Source organism: Hippocampus guttulatus, chromosome 1 (genome assembly GCF_054856545.1).
Source record: "Hippocampus guttulatus isolate MCC_2025c chromosome 1, RoL_Hgut_1.0, whole genome shotgun sequence".
Lineage (NCBI taxonomy): Eukaryota > Metazoa > Chordata > Actinopteri > Syngnathiformes > Syngnathidae > Hippocampus > Hippocampus guttulatus.
In genome coordinates, this window is record NC_141261.1 from 22,922,458 (window position 1) to 22,943,945 (window position 21,488).

At 44.8% G+C, this 21,488-nt stretch overlaps 1 protein-coding gene across 1 annotated transcript in view; it reads left to right on the plus strand.

Moving 5' to 3' along the window:
• The window catches only part of fbln2 (fibulin 2), a 32,889-nt gene extending 16,954 nt beyond the window's left edge, over window positions 1-15,935 (plus strand). Inside the window, exons 7-17 of the mRNA XM_086120293.1 lie at window positions 567-677; window positions 2,890-2,991; window positions 3,510-3,641; window positions 6,111-6,248; window positions 10,731-10,865; window positions 12,739-12,867; window positions 13,279-13,404; window positions 13,747-13,863; window positions 13,955-14,083; window positions 14,231-14,354; window positions 14,805-15,935. Of these exons, the coding sequence (XP_085976419.1) occupies window positions 567-677; window positions 2,890-2,991; window positions 3,510-3,641; window positions 6,111-6,248; window positions 10,731-10,865; window positions 12,739-12,867; window positions 13,279-13,404; window positions 13,747-13,863; window positions 13,955-14,083; window positions 14,231-14,354; window positions 14,805-15,162 (1,601 nt within the window). The 3' untranslated portion in view covers window positions 15,163-15,935. The remainder of the gene's footprint in view (window positions 1-566; window positions 678-2,889; window positions 2,992-3,509; window positions 3,642-6,110; window positions 6,249-10,730; window positions 10,866-12,738; window positions 12,868-13,278; window positions 13,405-13,746; window positions 13,864-13,954; window positions 14,084-14,230; window positions 14,355-14,804) is intronic.
• Window positions 15,936-21,488: the final 5,553 nt, after the last annotated feature.

Consider the following 21,488-nt stretch of genomic DNA (forward strand, 5'->3'; position numbering starts at 1 on the left):
GATGTCATTTGTCTCCGTGCTCGCAGCGTGTTATTTTCTCCGTCTCTTGCGAGTCTCGTCATCACCATTCAAATTGCATGCTACCATCCCTTTCCTGGACTGACAGCCCTTCTTGGCAAATCACGGCTCGCAGGCTGACAAAAGCCGTCGCGGTCTTTGATGAAAACGACACCGGTTGGAAAAACTCGCACAAACTGAAAACAGGAGGTCCGCTCACATGTCCAGTTATGAGAGGTATTTGCAGATAACGTCGGATGGCTCGACTTCAGCGTTCCAGACTTGATCAACAACACTTTGGCCAACACAAACCTGTCTCAACAGGATGCAAAATTACAGACAGGGATGGAGCTCGCCAGTAAAGGCAAATGTTTGTCTGTAGGCAATGCTTTTTCCTGCCGCACCTTCGCTGCTCTTACATATTTTCCTATGGCTGCCAGCATCATGTCCTCAAATGAAAAAGCCGAAATCGGCGTAAGCCTCTAACTAAGGCGCTGCTAGGCAAGGCAGACTTCTTGATTACAGTGTAATCCCTTGTGCCTGTGATGAGATTATTCATGTTTCCGCAGAGACAGTGGATAAGGAGAACACACTGAAGGAGGATGACAGGCAGGGGGTGGAGCCCACCACTTCTTTTACGCCACCCACCCAGCCTTTGGTGACACTCAACCCCTGTGAAGGTTAGACAGCTTCGTGAAAGCCAAGACGCAGCATTTCGCTCGCCCTTACGTTCTAATTCAGCACTAAAGTGTGCATCATGCGGGATGTCATTTAAAATGACGGGAAGAAATGCTGGTAGTTAGACATGCTTTTTTGATTGCATAAATCAAGGTTTGGACACCCCTGGCCTAGAACACGGCCAGGGGTGTCTAAACCTTTTCGTTTGAGGGCCGCGTACACAAAAATGAAAGGATGAAAGGGCCACATCAAAATTGGCCAACATTCTGGAACATACTAAAGTCAGTCCAGAAAGCAATTATGTATTGTTTTTAATTTCATCAGCTTTCTGTTAAAGGTGATAAGGCAAACAGTTGAGGATTTTTCCAAGTTTTTGGGGTGGCCAACAGCCGTCCATCTCGCGGAGTAGACACTTGACAACAGCTGAATCCCATCCCCACATTCAGAACCCATTTTTCAAACAGTTACTTGAGGATCACTATTGTGATGTCTTCATAAAACCGCCATCGACTCGTGATTTCCGTTTCAAGGCTCAAATGTTTTCCCCCACATCCTGATGTCTGTCAAGGTCTAATTTGTGAACATATCCATCCATCCATTTTCCGATCCGCTTTATCCTCACAATGGTCCAGAAAGGGGGGGTGCTGGAGCCTATCCCAGCAGTCTTTGGGCAGTCGGCGGGGGACACCCTGAACCGGTTGCCAGCCAATCGCAGCGCACACAGAGACGAACAACCATCCGCACTCACACCTTGGGACAATTTAGAGCAGGGGTGCCCAAACTTTTTGGACCGAAGATCTACTTTTCGATCAACTAACCTCCCGGGATCTACCCTTACCGGCACGCGTGCACACACACGCACACGCACACACACACGCACGCCATGATGAGAAACAGCCTGAAACTGAGGCATGCGATGCACTTTTGCAGCCTGTTAACTATCGTAGCTCACACGTACCGTTTTAAAGTGCTTCCCTGTGCCCTCCTCGATTCCTATTCTTTTTCCGTGCCCTCGGTGAATTGTACACAAAGCAAACTCAGAATAAGAATAATGACGATAAAAGATAGAGCGCAACAGCTCTGATCACAAGCTGCAATTGCAGACTGCTGAGCGCTAACAACTTCCGGTGACGTAATCACGCGCCACCGCAAATTCAAGATTTACCTGCTTTATTTTTATTTATTTTTTTTTTTTTTGGGTGAAAACGAGACTGATAGGATGATTAGGGTGCAGCGTACAGTAACACAAAAATATATATTACTAACATGTTCAAAGACACACAAATGGTGATTTTTTTTTTTTTTCTCCGCGACACTCCTTGGATCTACTTGGGACCTGTCTTAGATCTACCGGTAGATCAGGATCGACGTAATGGGCACCCCTGATTTAAAGTGTTCAATTAGCCTGCCATGATATTTTTGGAATGTCACATTAATAATTAATATTCTGAAAAATCCCAAACTGTTTGCCTTATCACCTTCACATAAAAATAACGCAAACCCAGCTAAAATAATTCATATACATCATTGATCATACATGATTGATTTTAGCGTGTTTCAATGTCAAAGCAACCCTTGCAACTTCCAATTTTTCCAAAGTTTGAAAACCGCGGGCGGCCCGGTGGTCCAGTGGTTAGCACGTGGGCTTCACAGTGCAGAGGTACCGGGTTCAATTCCAGCTCCGGCCTCCCTGTGTGGAGTTTGCATGTTCTCCCCGGGCCTGCGTGGGTTTTCTCCGGGTGCTCCGGTTTCCTCCCACATTCCAAAAACATGCATGGCAGGCTGATTGGACGCTCTAAATTGTCCCTAGGTGTGAGTGTGGGCGTGAATGGTTGTTCGTCTCTGTGTGCCCTGCGATTGGCTGGCAACTGATTCAGGGTGTCCCCGCCTACTGCCCGAAGACGGCTGGGATAGGCTCCAGCACCCCCCGCGACCCTAGTGAGGATCAAGCGGTTCGGAAAATGGATGGATGGATGAAAACCACTGTTGTAGGTTCTCGATTGTTGCCATTTATTACATTTTGTTTCTCTTGAATAGTGGCGTAAAGGTCACACTGTCTGTGAGTTTAATGCAATGCATTAGGATTTCCATGAAAAAAGAACAACATAGGAATGGTAATGGAATACATATTTCTGTCTGCTGCACAGGCGCGGCGCGCAATGGTGTCCCATGTTCCCTGGTCCATTTTATGTGATCTCGTTGTGATATTTGCAGGAAACGGTCCTTGTGACCAACACTGCACCCCAGAGGGCGGAAGGCCACGCTGCTCTTGTTTTCCAGGATTCTCCCTCATGGCTGATGAACAATCATGTGAAGGCAAGGCAAAGATAACACTGGAAGAAAAAATGATTTGGACAGTGTGGATGTTGGATACAATTACAGTACAATGTGGTGTGCAGTTTCACCTCTCAGTTTAGCAACAGTTTGGCTCCAGTTGAGATTTTTGCTGGTTTATCTCCTGATGTCATCAGCATCTCAGGATGTGCAGAGGAGATTCGGCTTGAATCTCTGTGACTCCTGGCAACATACCGATTCCAATATGCATTATAATACTTTGTGTACTCGCTGAAATTAATTTCCATCAGACAGAGCTGACATTGTATACATCTGATCAACTGCTTTTACGGCATCCTTATGCTGAAGTGGGGCGTTTCCACTAGTGGCCCATAGCATCTCTCTTCAAAGTCCCTCAACAGCACAAATACCAGGACTGAGTTCATAATAATATTTGCAAGCACCCGCCGACCACCCTTGACGTCTTTTTGCGCACCCGGCTTAGTGGATTAGCCTTCCTCACAGTGACACCTTTCTCCTCTGTTCTTCTTCTCCTGCAGATATTAATGAGTGTATGTCAGCGCATGCCTGCCAGTTGAATGAACGCTGCATCAATACCGCAGGGAGCTACGTCTGCCAAAGACGTATCACCTGTCCGCCGGGATACCAAATCAATGGAGACATTTGTAAAGGTGTGTCACAATTTGACTACCGCCAAGCACTATCGAGCGAATTCACAGAATGAACAAAACACATTGAAGAGAACATTTTAAAAACGACTTGTGTGACCATAGGCCCAAAAGGAAATGCGCTAAACCACAGCATCATCTCAGCAAGAAGAGCTGCTGTGCAATACCCATGTAGGGGAGGTGCCCAGTGTGGAGGAGCAGTGATATGTCTCATTGGTTTCATGCACTGTAAATGTGTCCTGTGCAGAGGTCTCATTCATAAAGCAGCAGCAGCGCTTTAGTCGATGATTATGAGACATGCCAGAACTGCTGCTTGCCTCTGCAGGTGCTCTATGGAGTAAATCAAGGAGACTCCTCTCATCTTCTTCTCCTTGTCAATGTAAAGGATATTCAATCAAGCACGAAGAGCATTCATTAAAAAATCTAGATAGATCAATAGATAGATAGATAGATGGATAGACATCATCTTTTTAGGCCATTAACTCTTTGTTTTCTCGACCTGTTGGTAGCTCACTAAGACGATGTAATTGAACTCCTCCTTTTTCTCTTGTCACAGTTGAAGCAAACTGACAACGGGATGAGCTTAATTCTGTTGCGCTCTCAGAAGAAAACACGCTGGTGTGGTTAAGGCTGTTAATCAATTGTTGCCAACCTTGCGGTAATCATCATCTTGCTAACCTGACGCTTTGGAGAAAGCGCTATATAAAAATTAAGGCATTGTTTTTGTTATCAAATGCACCACTTGCTTTCTTTATACTAACTGCGGTATAAAACACTGCACTAATTTGAATAAATATTCTTGAAGAACAATTTTACAAAGGTTGGTCTTGAGAGAGCTCTTCCTACAACGAATATGTTACATTTACTTGCTGTCGATAATGTTTGTTTGCAAAATTTTTGAAAACACATGATGTTTCCACAATGGCTGTAAATTCCCCACACTAACAGCAATTATATATTTTGTCATCATGCCAGTAGAAAACCATTTCACGTAGCGCACCCCATCCCGCCTGCCTAAAAAAAATGTCGCCCTGTGGTGCACAGACAAAAATGTCTTACCTTCGTGAGTGTGAAATTAGCCAGATTGAGTTCATATTCAGTCTGTCAGTTATCGAGGAGAAATTGTAGAAGTAATGTCTACCATTGGGACACTTACAAAAAAATGCAGAGCAATATTATCCCTTTCTCCCCTGTTTTCTTTAATTAGGCCTTACCCGCCTGTGCCAATTCATTTCTGGATCGTCAGATAGAAGCTCATTCTCTCACCAGCACTGTTAGGAATGGATATCCATCTCAGCGAGCTACACATGCCGCACGTGTTGTCTGCATTTTAATGAAAAGCCCAGGGTTCAAAGGGACACAGACATTCCCTGATGTCGTCATTGTTCACAAGGTCACCGCCAGTCTCACATTTTTTTGATTCTGCTTCTGTTTTCTTTCCTACCACATCTCAGTCATCACCACATTCCCAGGTTTGTGTGTATTCTGCAGCGAACTTCCAACTCTATATGCACATGGCGGACCACCATAGACCACGCTGCTGCAAACGCAGGAGCAAACTCCACCAGGCATTACTTGAAACTATTCCACATCCATGCATTATTCACTCGTGCACATATGCAGCATGATTTGTCATTCTTTGAGGTAGCGATTCCCCTCGAGGGTTGGCTCTTACTATGGCAACAGATGCCCTTTGATTGACGTGGGCTAAATCCTTTGGATGGCAGGTGTTGAGAAGACTCTTGAGGAATATACCACCGGGTTTAGCCAGAGCAGACAGATGCGCATTGAAAAATTTGCTCAAAGCATGTGATTTCTGGGTAATTTCGATCGTTAAAATGAGAATTGCATCATTTTGTCAATTATGGGTGAGAGCACAAGATTCCTTTATGTTACTCACTACAATGACCTAGCAGCTATAAGACGTTCACACGCATGAAGAACCTGCCTTTCATGAGAGCTTCACCCCACTAATCAATACTGCCATCTAGTGGTGTCAGATCGCGTTACATGCATTTCAGCACCTTACACAGCATTATATCGCATGAGTTGGTTGGATCTATTTCCCCACCTTTATTGAGCCACGGCAGAAAAATGGAAAAATTATCGCATACCACCAAATAAAATCATATTCTTTATACTTAAATCAGGATGGATACACAGTTGTTCCTTTTTGTCAACTAGTGGAAGAGCATTTTGTTCTGGCTGTCACTGTAACGTGTCTGTTATAGAAATATGAACAAATGATTTGTCCTAATAATCATTTTAAAAGCAATGAATAGAAGTTGGATAATTTTCCATGGCACACTTGATTATCTCTCCCGGCACACTAATTACCACGGCGCTATGGTTGGGATTCAATACGTCAGATGACTTGACTGTAACCGATGACTGTATATTTGATGTGTCGTCCTTTTGCAGTTACTCATGGACACGCTTTGATCAGCCCTTGTGTTTTACTCTCTTTCACAGATATTAACGAGTGCATGGAAGGGAGTCATGACTGCCTGCCCGAATATGAGTGTGTAAATACTGAAGGTTCATTCAGATGTAACCTCAAACCTCGTTGCGCTGTTGGATTTGAACGGGACGCACAAGGCAACTGTATAGGTAGGTGGAATCATTCTTATTGATCAACCCGTTGAGCCTTGTGCAGTCAAACACAAGGCAGGAACTCAAAATATAACACTGTTTTCCAGACCGATCCTAAAAAGTCATTTGTTGAAAAATTGCAATTTGTTTCCTTTCCCCTCCGTGAGCCGTCACCTTACCGTCCGTGGTGGAGGGGTTTGTGTGTCCCAATGATCCTAGGAGCTAAGTTGTCTGGGGCTTTACGCCCCTGGCAGGGTCACCCATGGCAAGCAGGTCCTAGGAGAGGGACCAGACAAAGCACGGCGCACAAGCCCCTTATGATGAATATAATCAATGGCACTCAGTTTCCCTTGCCCGGACGCGGGTCACCGGGGCCCCCCTCTGGAGCCAGGCCTGGAGGTGGGGCTCGTTGGCGAGCGCCTGGTGGCCGGGCCTACACCCATGGGGCCTGGCCGGGCTCAGCCCGAAGAGGCAACGTGGGTCCCCCTTCTCATGGTCTCACCACCCATGGGAGGGGCCAAAGGGGTCGGGTGCAATGTGAGCTGGGCGGCAGCCAAAGGCGGGGACCCTGGCGGTCCGATCCTCGGCTGCAGAAGCTAGCTCTTGGGACATGGAATGTCACCTCTCTGGCAGGGAAGGAGCCCGAGCTGGTGTGCGAGGCAGAGAAGTTCCGACTGGATATAGTCGGACACACAGCCTGGGTTCTGGTACTAGTTCTCTCGAGAGGGGTTGGACTCTCTTCCACTCTGGAGTTGCTCACGGTGAGAGGTGCAGAGCAGTGGGCATACTCATTGCCCCCCGGCTCAGTGCCTGTACATTGGGGTTCACACCGGTAGACGAGAGGGTTGCCTCCCTCCGCCTTCGGGTGGGGGGACGGGTCCTGACTGTTGTTTGTGCATATGCACCAAACAGCAGCTCAGCATACCCACCCTTTTTGGAGTCCTTGGAGGGTGTGCTGGAGAGTACTCCTGCTGGGGGACTCCCTTGTTCTGCTGGGGGACTTCAATGCTCAAGTGGGCAATGACAGTGAGACCTGGAGGGGCGTGAATGGGAGGAACGGCCCCCCCGATCAGAACTCGAGTGGTGCTTTGTTATTGGACTTCTGTGCTCGTCACGGATTGTCCATAACGAACACCTTGTTCAAACATAAGGGTGTCCATATGTGCACTTGGCACCAGGAGACCCTAGGCCGCAGTTCGATGATCGACTTTGTGGTTGTATCATCGGATTTGCGGCCGCATGTTTTGGACACTCGGGTGAAGAGAGGGGCGGAGCTGTCAACTGATCACCACCTGGTGGTGAGTAGGCTCCGATGGTGGGGGAAGATGCCGGTCCGTCCTGGCAGACCCAAACGTATTGTGAGGGTTTGTTGGGAGCGTCTGGCGGAATCCCCTGTCAGAAAGAGTTTCAACTCCCACCTCCGGCAGAGCTTATCCCATGTCACGGGGGAGGCGGGGGACATTGAGCCCGAGTGGACCATGTTCTGTGCCTCTATTGTTGAGGCGGCCAATCTGAGTTGTGGCCGTAAGGTGGTTGGTGCCTGTCGTGGCGGCAACCCCCGTACTCGCTGGTGGACACCAGCAGTAAAGGATGCCGTCAAGCTGAAGAAGGAGTCCTATCGGGCCTTTATGGCCTGTGGGACCCCAGAGGCAGCTGACGGGTATCGACTGGCCAAGCGTAACGCAGCTTCAGTGGTCGGCGAGGCAAAAACCCGGGCGTGGGAAGAGTTCGGTGAGGCCATGGAAGCCGACTTCGAGGAAATTCTGGTCCACCATCCGACATCTCAGGAGGGGGAAGCAGTGCACCACTAACACTGTGTACAGTGGGGATGGGGCGCTGCTGACTTCGACTTGGGACGTTGTGAACCGGTGGGCAGAGTACTTCGAAGACCTCCTCAACTCCACCAACACGCCTTCCTTGGAGGAAGCAGAGTCTGAGGACCCTGAGGTGGGCTCTCCTATCTCTGTGGTTGAAGTCACAGATGTGGTTAAAAAGCTCCTCGGTGGCAAGGCCCCAGGGGTGGATGAGATCCGCCCGGAGTTCCTCAAGGCTCTGGATGTTGTGGGGCTGTCCTGGTTCACACGCCTCTGCAACATTGCGTCAACGGGGGAGAGTGCCTCTGGATTGGCAGACCGGGGTGGTAGTCCCTCTTTTTAAAAAGGGGGACCGGAGGGTGTGTTCCAACTACAGAGGGATCACACTCCTCAGCCTCCCTGGTAAGGTCTATTCAGGGGTGCTGGAGAGGAGGGTCCGTCAGGAAGTCGAGCCTCAGATTGAGGAGGAGCAGTGTGGTTTTCGTCCCGGCCGTGGAACAGTGGACCAGCTCTACACCCTTAGCAGGGTCCTCGAGGGTATGTGGGAATTCGCCCAACCAGTCTACATGTGTTTTGTGGACTTGGAGAAGGCGTTTGACCGTGTCCCTCGGGGAGTTCTGTGGGGGGTGCTTCGTGGGTACGGGGTACCGAACCCCCTGATACGGGCTGTTCGGTCACTATACCACCGATGTTAGAGTTTGGTTCGCATTGCCGGCAGTAAGTCAGAATCGTTTCCAGTGAGGGTAGAACTCCGCCAAGGCTGCCCTTTGTCGCGGATTCTGTTCGGGCCGAAGGCCTCAGTTAAACTCAAGGCCCAGGGGTTCAGATCAAGCCCCCCACATAATTTTATGCGGGCCGCAAAAGCAAATCATGTGTGTCAACTTGCATGATCCATCCATCCATCCATTTTCTGATCTGCTTTATCCTCACAAGGGTTGCGGGAGCCTATCCCAGCCGTCTTCAGGCACTCGGCCGGGGACTCCCTAAACCGGTTGCCAGCCAATCGCAGGGCACACTGATGAACAACCAACCACACTCACCTAGGGACAATGTCGAGTGTTCCGTTAACCTGCCATGCATGTTTTTGGAAAGAGGGAGGAAACCGGAGTACCCGGAGAAAACCCACGCAGACCCGGGGAGAACATATGCAAACTCCACACAGGAGGGCCAGAGTCGGGATCAAACCCACGACCTCTGCACTATGAGGTCAACGCGCTAACCATTCGACCACCAGGCCGCCCAACTGGCATGATCCTTGTTAAAATCTTTACCGAAATGTCAAATTGAGATTTTGTTACCTTGTTCACACTCACTTGAACAATAATCGAACAAACAAGAAAGAGTTGACTTGAGTGCTTTTTACCGTAGTAAAGATACGATGAGATGATTTGTTTGGTTTCACTGTCATAACGGTCCTCCAAGGGAAGACGTAACTCCAAAGTGGCCCGTGACAAAAATGAGATTGACACCCGTGCCTTTGGCACTTGTGATGTCATTTTTGGTCAACAGTAATTGCCAAAATGGCCGCACCCTAAGCTGAATAAAACAAGTGGATTTTTTTGCTTAATTCATATTGCAGATCGTATTATTGTCAAGTAAATGTTTCACTTGCCATCCGCTTTAAACAGATGCTCCAATAATCAGTGGAAGCGGGAAGCGCCATTAAGTAGAAAATAAACAGGATGGCAACTATAATATGACAAACTGATTTACCCATTTTATAGGTGTAGTCATAGCATGAGTATGTGCCATTATTCATCCACTTTGTTTCCCACTGAGTCACTGATTGTGTAGTGGTTAAACCACCTAGCTTCCGTGCAGGTAGTGTGGGTTCGATTCCCACATCTGTGCCAGCGCCATGACTCATTGATGATAAGTCCAAGGTTTTTTCCCGAAGTGAGTTCCAGCTGTCCGTGACCTCAACAGGATGAGCTGTGTATAAAATGGCTGGATGTTTTGTTTTTTTATTATTTATCATACCTCGCCTACCTCCTCACTAAGTCATCTTGCTCTGAATTGCTCTTAAGCTAAAATTCCTTGCAAAAGTAGCTTAGAAACTCAATTTCTAAAAACCAAGTGTGACGGAGGGATCTTATTCTAAAAATAAGTCCTAACAATTGTCAACCCATGTTGAATGACTTTTTGAGAAAGGAAAGGGTTTTTTGGGGGTTGATTGAAACCCAGATCAGTGTAGTCATGCTCGGCCTTCGCCAGCAGGTGACTCCCATGCAGCCCTTGATGACTGCATGGTGTGTCCTACAGGTGAGTGAGTTGCCGGCTGCGGGGACACGGGGGTTAAATGCCACACAGGCAGGAGATCAGAGAGGCTGCTGTGGGGGGGGGGGGGGGGGGGGGGGGGGGGGGGGGGCTGAAAGTGTGTGTGTGTGTGGGGGGGGGGGGGGATAAAAGCAATCCTCTGTCCTACCCGACTACAAACTGATGCTGTGGAATTAGCCCCCAGGGGCAGGAACTGGGGCAAGTTGAGGCAGCCGACGCCACTGTAAAAGAAGTTGAAGAAATGATCTGAAATATGACGAAAATCCGTCACACGGTCGGTTCATTTCTCCAAAGCATTGCGACTGTGTGATGTGATTTTCCTTGATATGCGAATGTGGCTCAAGTGATGTCCTGCCGTCTCTGTGGCCTTGTCTGCTCACCACGATCGCTTTGTGTCTGTCTGCACTAGATACTGATGAGTGTCGCAGTGAGCCATGTAGCTCCAGCTTGAGCTGCATCAACACCGTGGGCTCCTACGTGTGTCAGAGGAAGATGATATGCAGCCGTGGCTATCACACCAGTTCTGATGGAAACAGTTGTATTGGTGAGATTTGGCGTCAACTTTGGATCAACATGGGGGATCCCAAAAAATGGGGGGTGGGGGGTAGTCCTTTTTGGGCACGGAACTAGGAATTTATTGGTAATTCAAATAGACAAGAGACAAGGCAACGTATACCTAATGTCTCAAAGACGTGTCTGTCGATTTCTCCATTGGCAGGATGCAGGACACACATTAGCATTAACATGTGCCTCATGCAGCTGGTTGCATCTTGCCATGTGTCAAAGCAATACGGAGAGTGGGAAAAAGCTCTACTTTCTTATCCGCACACTAAAACAAAGATTTTGTAAGTGCAAATCGATATATTTTTCAATCAGAATATGAAGTCAACATTTATTATGATTATAATTATTATTTTAAACTGAAAACTGTTGAAGATAACTACAGTAAAAAATATTGAAACCTATAATTGATTGTGATGAGAAGTCATATTTGCCAAGAAGACATTTGATAGGATTTTTTTTTTGTCAGGTGTTCTTGTTCAGACATCAAATAATATTGTTTGTTTCCACGGGATGCGTGCTTGCACGAAATGAAAAACGACAGCTAATACATCTTGCGTTCATGCATCTAAGAACAAAAAGGCTTCTTGCTTGGGAAAACAAAAACAATGAAAATAAAATGAGTTTCAAATTGGACTTCATGCTCCACTGACAAAGAAGGTGAACCTACTCTACCAGTTAGTTTCAACGCAGCATTTGAGCAATCAAACTTAAGCACTTATGACCCTTTCACTCAGATATCGGTAAATAAAACCTTGCATTTCATTTCACAATTTTAAACAGTCGCCAGGTTTTTTTAATAACACGTCTGTGACACGATTTAATCCAGATTGTCTTCCTAAAATTAGCCTGTTAAAGAGGGCGGACTTGTTTCTTGCAAGTAAGTAGCCCTCATCCTGATCACCTCATCCAGATTTCCCGAACACGATGACGAGGGCAGAAATAGGCGTAGCTCCACTTCATTTGTAGTCCATAAAATTTAAAAAGTGAGCGCGCATGAGCCCCTGAGGGAAGCGTTGATTTCGTTTTCCCTCATGGAGACAGGCCCAATCCACCGAATTACACTTCTCGAATACAGCGCCTACCCGTATATGTGGTTGAAATTTCACAGAGAAATCAAGCATGTGCTGCTTTTCAGAAGCGAAAACTTTTATCTTAAGCCTGTGCCTCTTTTTATTGTTTGGCATTATGTAGTGTCTCAGTCAGTGCAGTTGCCCAGCCAATCTAAAATGGTGCATTGAATTTCTGTAATTTTATTCCAAGTGGTTGCACATAATAAAATCATCTGGATCCAGATCTTTTTTTTTCAAGTAGCTGTAAAGTCTATCTAAAAATGTAACTCAATTCAGATGATTGTTGTGATTATTTTGTGCAACCATTTAATGAAATAGAACAGTAAATTCTACAACACCAAAAGAAATCTGTGTATGCTAGCAACGAGCCGAGAAATCCAGTGTGGCGGTGGTTATTATGTATAATGTCAATAGTGGAGGTGAAGTGCCAAAAGGCTTGCTTACAGACACATTTTCAGATGGTCCGATGAATGATTTACAAGAGGGTTGATTTCACACTTGATAGGTTCGCAAAGCATTCCTCAGCTATTCAGAAACAAACAAACAATAAAAAAGTCAATTTCCAAAATACATCCTCATCAAAAATCATTTTGGTTGTGAAATAGTGAGGAAGGTGGCTTTGGTATTGCAAACGCTACTCTATTTTGACCATGAATGTGTTACATTATTGCGCTCCATCTCAAGCCTCCATTTGCACATGAATACATGCGTGCAGATCCTTGACCGCTGTAATTGTCTTCTAAAGGAGGAGTCACCCTTTGAACATCTCTGTGTGTCTTGTAGACGTGGATGAGTGTCAAAGCGGCGCCCATCGATGCGGAGAGGGCCAGCTGTGCCACAACCTTGCTGGGTCCTATCGTTGCGAATGTCATACTGGCTATCAGTACGATTCCTTCAGACGCATGTGTGTTGGTATGTTGGACATTAGTTTATCGTTTTAAATCCTATCCTTACTGCTTAGCTGTTGGCTTATTGGATTCCTAAAGTTGCACACAAAGTGCCATACATAAATTAAAAATCTGAGAAATAAAGACCAAGACATTTAACACAACACATGAAAAACATAAAAACAGTAAGCACAATAAAAGATGAAAATAATACAGATACAACCAACAACCAACGGTGCCACTAGAGGAATCAAAAATATACAACTGGTTCACGAACCAGATTTGAAGCTTCATTTTCTCATACTTTACTTTTGTAGCAGACTTTTAATATGAGCATTAATGGCAGCTGCCCTCTCACCCCACTTTTGTGTCACCTGCTTCATCACACATAAACTGTATATCAAGCAATACACCCTGACTGAGGTCTTCTTCTCAGATGTAAACGAGTGCTGGCACTACCTTGGCCGTCTGTGTGCCCAGACCTGCGAGAACACTCCAGGCTCCTATCAGTGCTCGTGCACTACCGGCTTCCGCTTATCCAGTGATGGCAATAACTGTGAAGGTGTGTGTATTAATGGGTGCTAAAATAGGGGTGCGCATCCATTTGTGCATGTTGTAGCATGTCAGTGTAATTTTTTGTGTGTATGTGTGTGTGTGGTTCGAGGGTGTGCAAACAAGTCTGTGTGTGTTTTTGGGCTGGCCCATTCATATTGCTGCTCTTAGTCCATTGAAGAGTGCCTTATTGACATTGGTTGACTGCATCAGGTTATGCCTTGTAGGATGTGCCAATAAACGCATAATTGGCCCAATAGCAACATGACTCCTTCATGTTAGCATAGAAACACTGCAAAGGCTTTGATCAGACAGATTCTGACAGTAATGAGCTTCAACCTTTCATCTGCAGATGTGAACGAGTGTTTGTCGAGCCCGTGCACTCAGGAGTGTGCCAACATTTATGGCTCTTACCAATGCTACTGCAGACAGGGCTACTACCTGCGAGAGGACGGGCATAGCTGCGAAGGTGTGCCAAAGTCATCTTCATAAAGGTTCACACCATGTCAATGTGAGGTCATCATCATTTTGACATGATTTATCCCCACGCTGCTTGGCAGATATCGATGAGTGTTCCCAAAGTATCGGCCATCTGTGCACTTATCAGTGTGTGAACGTTGCGGGCAGCTACCAGTGCGCGTGCCCGGAATCTGGATACACTGTGTCACCAAATGGGCGCTCATGCAGAGGTGAAAACGTACATAACATAGAGTATGCAGTCACATTTTTACCGAGATGATTCATTGAATGCTTGTTGGATTTTCTTAGCTCATGTTCTTCATCTGATTCATTACGTCCGAGCTCATTTCCCTGCACGCTAAACTTTTGTCTTACAGATATTGATGAGTGCACCACAGGGGCTCATAACTGCTCTCTAGCCGAAACCTGCTACAACATCCAAGGGGGATTCCGCTGCCTTTCTCTCAGCTGCCCGCCAAACTACCGCAAAATGTCCGACACGTGAGTATCCTAAAAATCAGAGTGGAACACAATCCTCACAGAATATCGTTGATCAAAATACAGTATATTTTTTAAGTCGATGTATACGCTACATCAAAAAAGGCATCAGGATCCAGATTTTATTTTGTGCAACCACTTGATGAAATCAAATTGATTAAATTAAACACTTTATTTTTCCAGTGTATCAGGTTTTTGAGATATTTTCTTTTTTGTTTGTGTGTTTAAGTTTGACTAATAAAGCCTGCGCAATGCGGATTTTACCATGTGTTGTAATTTATACCTGTGACGTTTCCCAAAAACAAAAAAATTGTATAATTTTCAGCATGCTTGATATTATAATTTACATATGTAACACTCTTTTTTAAAGAGTAGATTATTTTAAAAAACTGGTGCCATTTTTTGTTTTTGGGTCAATTATACGTGACATTTGGATTTTGGTGTCATCTATAGGCGCTGTGAGCGGATCAGCTGTCCCAACTACCTGGAGTGCCAAAAATCGCCCCTGAGAATCACCTACTACTACCTCAGTTTCCAGTCCAACATCATCACCCCCGCTCAGATCTTCCGCATCGGACCGTCGCCCGCCTACTCGGGAGACAACGTCATTGTGAGCATCACGGAGGGAAACGAGGAAAACTACTTCAGCACCCGCAAGCTCAATGCCTACACGGGCGCCGTCTACTTACACAGACAGGTTGAGGGTCCGAGGGACTTCCTGATTAATGTGGAGATGAAACTTTGGAGACAGGGCACCTTCACCACCTTCCACGCCAGGATTTACGTCTTCATTACGGCCAACTCACTGTAACAGTGGGAGAGTCTCCGCAGGCCAACGACGACTTGAAGATACATCAGTGTCATTTCAGAAACAAGCCCCTATCTGTGAATCGTGTTCCTTGCATCCAATCAAAAAGGACACAACATCACTGAATATCACATTAACTGAAAGATTTAGCTACCAAAGTAATACTTACTGTTACGTCATTAAGTTTCCTACTCAAGACTGCTCACCACCTATTGTCGTAAAAATAATATCTTTGCATTTAAAGAGTTAAATATTTTTCCGTTGCTTTAATTATCCAACCATTCATTATCCAAACCGCTTCTGCTCTTATCTTCCATCTAAAATCTCTTGATTTACTTGAATGAATGCCACACATACCGTGGCATCAATTAATCAAATACAGCAATTGTCATGTTTGATTAAATATGAGGTGCAGCGTGGATGAGATTTTTTTTTTAATTCACTCAATTTTATTCCATCAAGTGGTTGCACAAAATAAGGTCATCTGGATCCAAAGGACTTTTTTCAGCACCGTTTTTATCAGTGTCAAATATTTCCGTGCCTCAATGAACACCTACGACTATTCTTTCATGCCGCACTGCTGCCTCTAATTTGTTTTTGAAGTATTTTTCGAAACCCCACAGCTTTTTTTTGTATCCCTGTATTATATATTCCGTTGTATGTATAAGAATGGATGTATCATAATTTTATACCAAATACATAAGCTGCCAAGTAGTCAAGTCAACACCAATGTAGATGGTTGAGTTCTGATGAAATATATTTATTATGGTGAAGTATTTGTGGAGAGTTGTGTGTGTTTTGATTTATTATTTATTTCTCCTTTTTGCACGGCAGACATTTTTAACTCTCTTCATACATCGATCCAGCCCTTTTCTCAACCACTTATCCTCAGTGGGGTCGCAGGTGAGCCGGGGCCCGACTTTGGGCAGGAGGTGGACAGTTCCAAAATAACTGCCTGATCTTTTTCAAATTTCCGTTCCCTCAGGTCCTCAACCTCCCTCCACCTCTGTATACCCTCTGCCCGTCTCAGCACAATGGGGTGCAGAGCTTTCAACCGCTCTGCCCCCAAACTCTGGAACTCACTCCCACCCAACATCCGTGATATTGATTCTCTTCCCACATTCCAATCCCATCTCAAAACCCACCTATTCAAAATGGCATAATCAATTTAAATTCATCTCTTCTTTTATTATTTAGAATTTTATCGGTGGTTTTATTGTTTTTGTCCTTGATTGTAAAATGTCTTTGAGTGTTTTGAAAGGCGCTTATAAATAAAATGGATTATTATTATTATTATAACGATGCATTCATGCACAAGTACATATATCAGGTGTTCACTCAATCTTCTTCATCCTAGCGGGTCAACTACCATGCACCCCGCACCCACCAAATCCCTGAGGTCAATTAACTCTGCAGACCTGCTGTAATCCTCGGAAAGAGCGTGTGTGTCTCAGTATTGATGCTTGCTATGCATGTAAACAGGGCGGCTTGCGAGTTTTTGCGAGCGTGGATGAATTATAGCAGCGAAGGTCATTCACACAAAAGATACTGATTTGTGTCATTTTGGCACTAATTTTAGTTTTGGGAAGCGCAACAGCTGCCAGGTTGCACAGCTAGCAAGGAGGCAGCCGACGCAACTCTTGACTGACACTTTCCCAGTGGCATAACTCACACTAATAGCTACATGTGCACTTTGGAGATCTGAGTGTAGCGTTCAGTGACTGAGATTCTATTGTTGGTATGTAGAATGTTGTATACAGCCTCACTTGTGTTGACTGACATCTCTTTCCTCTAATTAGCTTCATCTGCTCTGCAAGATTAGGCGGAGTTGTGTTCCAGGGGCAGTGATTCATACATCCATGACAGGAAGACGCATACATCCATTAGGTTTTGAGGACACAGACAGGAAGTTTGGAAATGACCCACAGAGATTGATACTCTTGACCCTCTGAGTGTGTCAGAATACCAGCATCGCATCAATAATTAGACTGCATGCACACTACAACCAGTAGCGGCTGGGGGAGTTTTTGCCAGGGGACCAAACAAGAACGACAAGTGACTTCTTCTACATTGTACCCTCTATGTCTGTAATATGACTGAAAGTCCATAAAGCCACCATACCTGTTCTCATGTGGCCCGGAGTCCACATTGTCCTCTCAAAATGTTCGGAAAACATTAATTTCACTTCACTGAGTTGAATATCAAAACAAGAATAGCTGCACTGTGCCCTGTGGACGTGGCAGCCATATTGGATGGGGCAAGTTCCCCTCGAAGGTGGGCGCCACTTACTAGCCAGAGGTGGACCAGAAATGACGTCATCCGACACCACTCCATATTTGCATTTAAGTAGCATGCAAATAAATGGAATATTGAAAAATCCTCTCATGTTAACTCCTATCACATGATTAAGACAATTAAACATGTTTACGTCATTACTGTCGTTTTGGAGCAGTCTGTGTGAGGTACAGTCCAGGGGCTCAAAAGATGGAATAAAAAAAGCAAGTCTTGAGTGACCGGCGGACTGTGAAGGCCACGTTTGGATGAAGGTTGGACTGAGGTGGTGTGAGGATGGAGCGTGGTGATGAGAGTGAGGAGGAGGCGTCATCAGAGGCGCACTTGTCTTTGATAGCTCAGGTAGTCATTACCTGAGGGAGAAGGGAGCGTTAATGGGCATTCTAAGCACCAGACAAGCACAGGCTCGCGCTTCATCTGCCACAAGCGCTGGGAAGTATGCAGCACTGCAATATCATCAATCTGTGCATCGAACAGCACCGGGTCAGCCTCCATCTGGAGAACTGTGACAGATTTCAACAAACATTTAACTACACATCTTTGCAACTGACTAAAAATCAAAACTAGCTCTTATTTTCATTCAACGACCCTTTCCACAACAGTCATTATGAAACTATGAAACATGAATATACAATAACAATAATAATAATAGATACACATTAGGTGGTATAAAAAGTCCACACACCATAGTTCAAATGCCAGTTTAAAAAAAATCCACCATTATTGTCAGGTCATTAAAAAAAACTTTTAGAGAAGGGATGTAAAAATAAATAACTGGGATCATGTGTTTGCAAAAGTGTGTACACCCTCTTGTACCTGAAGATGTGACTCTTCAAAATGAACCAATTCCATTACACCTAATGTGAACTGGGTGAAAGTGCTGCTGCTCATGGCATTTTTAGTTTTTTGTTTTCGCTTTCGAGCAGAAGTCTGAAGGTTTTGCGTGAGCACTGACTGCTTTTTGGAACTGTTCACACTTGACTAAGACCCCCGTTCCAAGTGAAGAAAACTAGCCCCAAAGCATGATGTTGCCACCACAATGCTTCACTGGAGAATTCGAGTGGTGGTAAGCAGTGTTCTGTTTTCACAAATACACTTTTTGAAATTATGGCCAAAAAGTTCAAGATTGGTTTCATCAAATCATAATCAAAAATGTCCCCACATGCGTTTGGGAGATTCCAAGTGTGCTTTTGGAAAATATTTGTGGGTGTGGATTGTTTTCTTCTTGAAAGCAAAGATGGGCGAATATTCTCACATGTACGAAACAGACTGTCGTTTCCGCATTAATTCTTACAGCTCCTTCAATGTGCCTGGTAGTGATATTTTCTTCACTGTGTTCTATAGTATCTTTCATGCCTTGTAAATTTGTTGTTACCCTTCTCCTGTCTTGATACCTTTGAACAATGAGATCCCAGTGAAAATTGTTGGCTCGTGCTGTAAAATGTAAAAACAAAAATGTCAGGAAAAGCCAACTAGAACATCAAAACTTCGGGTCACTCAGAGCAACTTTAAAATGTGGCACGTGTCTGTTGACTCCCATTCAACAGTATTATCCTTGTCAAAATGTTTTATGTAATTAGTTGAGTTGAACAGGTGACCTACAGTATTTATGCTGCAAAAAACGTTTCTGATTGATATATCTTGGTGTCATTTTTTTTAAATCACAAATTTTAACCAAAGTGTGTAGACTTTTTATAAATGCATCACTATTTAAGTTTTAAAGAGGCTTTAAAATCCCTCCCTAAATCGCCTTTTATTATTATATTAAAATAAATAAATAAATAATCAATAATCATTATCGCGCTGTTCCTCGAAAAATATTTGTCAATAATGATCACTGAGGGACACTGTGACTTGGCTGGAATGGACTTGACCAGCTGAAGCGGTTATTCTTGCCTTCTTTGAAACAATGACTTCAGTCACACAGTACAGGAAATATTTATTCTCTTTCTCTCCTCCATTCTGAGGAGATGTGATAAAAGTTAACGGTTTAAGTTCTTGTAAAAGAGTTGTAGATGGGGAGAGCGGTGACTCTTAGAAATACTGGGTGTGAAACGCGTTCACTTTGTCTTGTAGCCGAAGAGAGAAATGAGCACGATTGCCTTGAATGAAAAATAAAGAGAAGGTGCACCGAAAGTGAGATAGTGAGTGAGGAATTTGCCTGAGAGGAAAATGCAAAAAAAAAAAAAAGGTATGCAAGTTTGCCTGTCACTTATCACATTTATTTATCACATTTCAGCACATATTGCAACATTCTACTATTCACCTTTTGCAAATGAAATGAATCATGCTGTGTATACTCGGATGTCAGGGAGAATGTGTTAAAAAATAAATAATAATTTTTTTCTTCTGGTGTGACCTGTAAGAAGGGCAAGTGGACGAGATCCAGGTCAAAGCAGGAGATTTATCCACGCGGACAGACTGGGAGGAAAGGGCACACCTCTGCAGCAGTGCACTGACCTGAGGGGAAGCACCTCCCCAAGGCTCCATGGGTGGGAAGATTTACTGGAGTCCTAATCACATGCCCGCACGGGAGCGCAGCCGCAGTCCACACGTTGTCTCCTTGACTTCCATTTTGACAGTCTGTAATAATGTCAGACATTTTTGGCATGCGCGACTTCTTCACGCCACAAACGTTGTTTTCTTCATTCGTGATCTCGAAATTAGGATTGTGTTTGCAAAACTGTGACATGAAAAGTCTCAGCTGTACAGAGCTTACTGCACTCATTCTCTACGCCAGGGGTCCCCAACCTTTTTTGCCCCACGAACCGGTTTATGTCAGACAATATTTTCACGGACCGCCATTTAAGGTGTGGCGGATAAATACTACAAAATAATATGCTAAGAGCTGCATGAACACTGGGGGGTTTTCGAGATAAACACGTCCAATTTGGCCGCAACACTGATCGCTACGGTCTTAATGCCTTCAAAATACGATACAACACAAATTCAAAGTGCATGAAAATCTCAACTCACCACAATGCTGAATCAGTGCGAGCGCCGAGCTTGATTTTCTGCAAGCGGGCGGTCCCTTCTCGGGGTAATAGGAGACAATGACACCTGAAGTGTGTGCTTCATGTCGAGTCTACTTCGTCATTTTGTTTTAGTCGCCGTTGCTGCACAAAACTCCCGCCTCAACACAGGTAGCATGTCGGAAATGGCAACAGTGCTATTGTGGCGATCTCAGAGTGTTCAGCCATAACTTGAATCCAGAACACCGGCAGAGTTGTTGTCTCGAACGTACTTTTGAGGCCGCCGTCATTTGCGATCTCCAGCAGTTGATTGTACTCATTAAGCGAGCTCTGGTGTTTTGTTTTTAGCGTAATCAGTCACGTGACGGAGAAGCGTGGTTTGACGTGTGTCAAGTGACACAGCCGGATGTAACGGAGAATCCGGTCATTTTTCAAAATAAAATATCTTTCGTATTCCAAAATAAATACGACGGAATTAATGTAAATTCTTATTGTGCGGTCCGGTACCAAATGCCCCGAGGACCGTTACTGGTCCGCGGCCCGGCGGTTGGGGACCGCTGCTCTACGCTGACAAGGAAACACTTTTCATTCCAGCCTAACATAGTATATTTCTTTTGGAATAGAAATTGACGTAAAACAAAAAACATCAGAAAGTGAAAGTCTACTGTATACAGTAGGATGAACTCTATTGAGTCATTGGTTTTCTTCTTAACAAATTGAGAATGTGTGACTAAACGACGGATCGCAACAACAGGAGAAGATAAATTGTCATTGTCATTGTCACATGCACGGTGTCAAGAGGTTGCATCACAGAGGTGTTGCAAACCTCGCGACCTGTCCTCAAGTTTCTTACAAAGTCATTGATCCAGCAAAATGTTTGTTTCATCACTGCGTGGAGTCAAAACTCATGAGTCACAGATCGCACCCCTTCGAAACTGATGAAGTGTTCTGCATCTAGACTGACTTGTTAGCAAAAGTAATTTCAAATCAATCTACGGCGTGCCATGTTTGTGTGAAGGGTTTTTGCCATTCTTTTGTTGTGGAAAAGGCTTCTTACATTGATTA